At 58.3% G+C, this 4982-nt stretch overlaps 1 protein-coding gene across 4 annotated transcripts in view; it reads right to left on the reverse strand.

Moving 5' to 3' along the window:
- RASA4B (RAS p21 protein activator 4B) overlaps positions 1 to 4027 on the reverse strand; it is a 35966-nt gene extending 31939 nt beyond the window's left edge. For 2 of the 4 annotated variants that reach the window (XM_017857623.1, XM_017857621.1), the window contains exon 1: positions 3464 to 3603. In XM_017857623.1, coding sequence (XP_017713112.1) covers positions 3464 to 3528 — 65 coding nt within the window. In that variant the 5' untranslated portion in view covers positions 3529 to 3603. Of the gene's footprint in view, positions 1 to 3359; positions 3604 to 4001 lie in introns of those variants that run through there. The other 2 variants (XM_017857625.1, XM_017857624.1) reach the window with 2 other exon arrangements.
- Positions 4028 to 4982: the final 955 nt, after the last annotated feature.

Here is a 4982-nt window from a genome sequence, read left to right on the forward strand (position 1 = left end):
AAATAAAATAAAATAAAATAAAATAAAATAAAATAAAAAAAAAAGAGCCCCCTCCAGGGAGCCCCCTGTGAATACCCCAGCTTGTGTCCCATCAACCCAAAGCCAGGGGACTCCAGGTGCTAAGCAAGCAGGCCCCTGGGCACCCCAGGTGCTGGGCTGGGCTGCAGGACCCAGGAGCCATATAAGGAGCTCAGAGGACGCAGGGAGAGGTCAGTGCTGGCTGAGGCAACAGGGGATCTCCCTGGGCTGTCCCCCACTACTGGGCTGCTACTGCTTCCAAAGGCCTGGAAGCAGGACCCGAACCCCAGTGTGCAAGGACTGTGAAGAGCTGGGTGGCTGCATCAGAGGGCGGGGGCAAGAGGATGGTATTGAGAGCAGGCCGAGGCCAGATTTAAGGACCTGGGCCCAACCATGGTCCCCAGTGGGTTGCTAGAACCCATGTCCAGTTCCTTCTTCGCTAGTGAGGCCCCTAGGCTGCCCACCTCTCTCATTTATCCTTCCCCAAGCCAGTTGCCACTGGCCTTGTCTGGCTACTTTCAGGTCCTCTATATTTAGGGCCTTGGCAGTTTCTAGGCTGTGGAAGGAGGAGGATCAGGGAAAACCCCAAAATAGCCTTGGGCCAGTCCCCAAGGCCACTTGGTGTGGGAGGCAGTGGGTCACTGGTCATCGTGATACTTGGCTCATGCCTAGGTACACAGGGATGGGAGACAGTGGGAAGAGGCAGGGCAGGAACAGGCAGGCTCTGAAAGCTAGCAGTGATGGGGAATGCAGCTGTGCTCTGTGCCCTTTAGAGGAACAAAAACCCATGAGTAGAAGTGGCAGGAAGGCAGCTGACAGCTGTGTGAGGACAGTTCCCTCCTTGGAACTGAGTCAAGATGAGCCAGTATGAGAGGTGGTGAGCTCCCTGTCCTCAGAAGTATGCAAGCCCTGGCTGGAGAGGATGCCACTCAGAAGATAGGCAGGGCACTGGTGAGGCACAGGGAAACTCCAGTACTCAGTGAGGGCCTCCCATGATCTCCAAACCCCTGCCCAACTCTGCAGCCAAATGCTTTGCATAGGATTTCCGAGGCTCAGTCTCACCGAGCCCAGCCGCAAGCTTGCAGCCGTGGGCAGGCTAGGATTCTCAGCCTGTCAGCAGTAGACAAAGGCAATCTGAATCCAGATTTCTCTACCTACCCTCTGTATCAACTTGGCAAATGACTTTCACTTCCTGAGCCTCAGTTTCCCAATGTACAAACTGAGGACGTCTCCCTTATAAAGCTAAGATGAGGACTAAGTAGGGGAAGTCCTCAACACCTCTTATTCTCCCCTACTATGGACCTGGTGCCAGGATTAATGAGTCACCGTCCCTGCCCTCCCAGTCCCTGCCACACCAGGGGCTTCCTCCTGCCACCCAAAGTGCTGGGAGGCGAGACCAGGAGCCAGGAACTCTGCCCAAGGCCACCAGAGAATGCTCTGGAAAGGAGAAGTTTGAGAGGGGTCCTGAAGGATGAATGGGAGTTTTCTGGAGGAGTGAATCGGAGTGCTTGAAGACAGAAGTCCCCACACATGGGCGAAGGCAGAGATGTGAAGGGTAGTAACCCAAATGTGAGGGACTGTTTATGGGATGGTTAAAGAGGTGGCTGACAGGTCAGAGTTGTGTATGCCAGCCACAGGGGAAGATAGGGGGGTTGCAAGGGAGATGTGAGTAGGGCAGGCAGGGGGACACGGTGAGGAGCGAGATTCCGAGGCACCCCTCCACTGTAGATGGAGCCCCTTTGCTCAGAGGCAAAGCACTGGGCAGGGAACCAGGCACTGGGCTCCCAGGTAGGCATACCCCAAGAGTTCCGCTGCCCTGGGCTGGAGAGAGCCTGGAGCCAGGCACTAGGGCCAGCTGCTGTGGGGATGAGGAGGGAGGCGACAGACGGAGGGGCTGCTCCTCCCAGCCGTCACCAGCCAGAAGAGGCCAAGATGACCTAGTTCCTAGTGCCAGTGGTGGCAGGGGGTGGAGGGTGCTTAAAGGCTGGGCCTGGAGGCTGAGACCCTTTTCGGAGCTCCTCTGCCTTCCCAGCCCACAGACCTCACTGGCAGCTCCCACTCCATCTCCCTCCAAGCCTCGAAGCACAGAAACCCACCTAGGGCTGCCCACCGCCCTCCCTTCCCCATTGTCATGGTAACTGCTGAGCTGGGCCTCATCAGACCCAGGGGGCCTGGAACTGGCACTGCTCTCAGTGGTGGCGCGCTGAGCGTGATGGGAAGCTCACAGGGGCCACCATACATATGTGTGAGCAGAGTGCCTGCCTCACACCCCGCCCCACCCCCTCGCCCACGCTGACCACTTCTCTGCATCCAGGAGCCCAGGGCGCCCCGACGAGGAACCCCAGGGGTGGGGAACTGCAGCCCCGCAGACTTTGGACTCTGTTTCCTCCAGGCTCCCCTTCTCCGCCCCACCCTCCTCCTCCAAGCAGCCAGTGCCCCTCGACCTTTGAGCTTTCCCCCTCTTCCTCTAGAGGGATTTCAACCCCTAGTTTAAAGAGGGGAAACTGAGGCTTGAGGAGCAGGGAGCTGCCTAAACCCTGCACATGAGGAAGGTGGTGGCAAGACCAAGATGGGGGGCCAGGGGTCAGGCAGCTCAGCCCTGGGACCTACTGAGAAGAGTGGGACGAGGGGCCCCTGAAACCTCCTCAAATCGAGCCAGGGACCAGGGGAATCCCCAGATATCAGTGCCTGTTAGAAGCCCTAGACTCAAGACCCTGCTCTGCCTGCCACTTGGAGCCAGCATTTCACGTCTCTGATCCTCAGTTTTCTCATCTGTAAAATGGAACGGTGAGAACCGCCTTTCTGGGTGGTTGCGAGGATTAACGGGATGGCTCAGGTGTAAAGCCCAAGGCACAAGAGACAGTTACTACCCTCCTTCCCTCCCCCACAGTCCTGCACCTGTCCTGTCCTTCTGACCTGTTCTCACTTTTCATGCCAGTCCCTCCTACCCAAGTGCACAGCAGGAAGCCCGGGGACAGCCCCTGGGCCCCAGCATGTGCTTCAGGTGCACACTCAGGGGCATTAAGGGCTCTGGAACTACTGATCAAGACCCTTCCTTTGCAGGGGGACACCCCACCCCTCCAACCACACACCAGGGGCAGATCACCAAGACGTCTCCCCTGGCACGTCACCCAGCTCCAGCTCCTGTCCTATCAAAGCCCCTTCCCCTCGTGAGCAGCAGATCGCTGAGAAATTCTCACCCCCTCCCTAGTTCCCAGTCCCCCAGCCCTCGGTGACACTTTTCCCGTCCCCCCTTGGTTGTCACCCCGTCTGGTGCTCACAGCAAATGTCACTGTCCCCATTTTCCCCGCCGATGCCCCACCGCGGCCGCACTCCCGCACCCTCTCCGCTGCTCTACTTGTGGGTGGACCCCGGAAAGGTCAGGCGTCCTGGGGGGCAGTGCCCTCCCCGGAAAGTTGGGGCTCCCACCCCTGGCCGCGCTCACATGTCCTTGGCCGGCAGGTTCTTCCCCTCCACTATACGGATGTACAGCGAGCTGCGCTTGGCCATCGCGGGGTCCCGGCTCGGGGGGAGCCAGACACCGGGGTCCGGGGTGGCGGGCGACGGGCGCTGGACTGGGCTCCGCGGGGGGCGGGCCGNAGAGGGAGGGAGTTAAGAGGGAGGGAGTTAAGAGGGATGGGGAGACTGAGGGAGGGGTGAGAGGGAGGGGAGAGGGGAGAGACAGGGAGGGGAGGGAGAGGGACAGAGGGAGGGGGTACTGGAAACCTGCTGTTCCTCCCGCAGGGGATAGAATGTTCCTCCTTTCTATGCCCTCCTACCCCATCCCTGCCTCCCCCCAAAACAGCTCCAAGCAACAGCTCCAGGCAAGCTCCTGGGACCCCTACCCTCCACACCAAAGTCTAGCCCCTTATCTCCCTGGAGCCTTTGCTCCTGCTGTCCCTTCTGCCCAGTCTGCCTTCAGCCCTGCCAGAGCCCTCCCTTGCCCCAGGGTGAGACGGGGAGGAAGGCCTCCCTGGACTCACACTCCTTGCCCACTCCATCCAGCCTGGTAGTGATCAGCTGCCTCCCACCTGCTCTGAGCTACCTGGGGGCGGGGAGCATGCCTGTGTCCCTAGGGCCCCCACAGGGCTTGGCACAAGACAGGCAGCCCGTGAGTGTTTGCCGAATGAACGGACAAATGAATGAACTGATGGTGAATGAACGAATAACAGCTATCTGGGGAAAGAGGGATGGGGGAATGCAAACCTGTGCTCAGTTCCAAGGGTCTCAGGTGTTGGGGGCCTCCTGGAGCTGGGAGAGACCTGCAGCCAGGCCTAAGGCTGGTACTGGGTAAAGTGGGGGAGTGAGGGCTGTCTCTAGAGCTGTTTCTCCACTGAGTGTCCATAAAAAGGAAGTGTGTTTCTATGGTGGAGGGTGGGGAGTTCCAACCTCTGCTTCCCTTCTCAAAAGGGGCTCTTCCGGCAGAGGAAGGCACTTGGGGCAAACAGCTCCAGAAGCTCCTGGACACAGACAGGAAATGTCTACCAAGACTCAGTTTTCTACCTATAAAGTGGGAAGTGTAACCCCGGCTCACAAGGGAGCTTCCCTGGGTCCTGAGATGATATGAGAAGGTCTTGGAGGTGCTCAGTACATTTTAGCACTGCCTGCAACTGTGCCTGTAACCTCCCCCTGCCATCATTCGAGAGTCCCCTCCTCCTGGCTGGGCATGGTGGCTCACACCTGTCCTAGCACTTTGGGAGGCCGAGGCAGGCAGATCACGTGAGGCCAGGAGTTCGAGACCAGCCTGGCCAACATGATGAAACCTCGTCTCTACTAAAAATACAAAAATTAGCCGAGTGTGGTGGTGTGCACCTGTAATCCCAGCTACTGGGGAGGCTGAGGCAGGAGAATCCCTTGAACTCCAGAGAAGGAGGTTGCAGTGAGCCAAGATCACACCGCTGCACTCCAGCCTGGGCAACAGAGCAAGACTCTGTCTCAAAAATAAAATAAAATAAAATAAAATA

Source organism: Rhinopithecus bieti, unplaced genomic scaffold (assembly GCF_001698545.2).
Source record: "Rhinopithecus bieti isolate Rb0 unplaced genomic scaffold, ASM169854v2 scaffold_42772, whole genome shotgun sequence".
In the NCBI taxonomy this organism is placed as follows: Eukaryota; Metazoa; Chordata; class Mammalia; order Primates; family Cercopithecidae; genus Rhinopithecus; species Rhinopithecus bieti.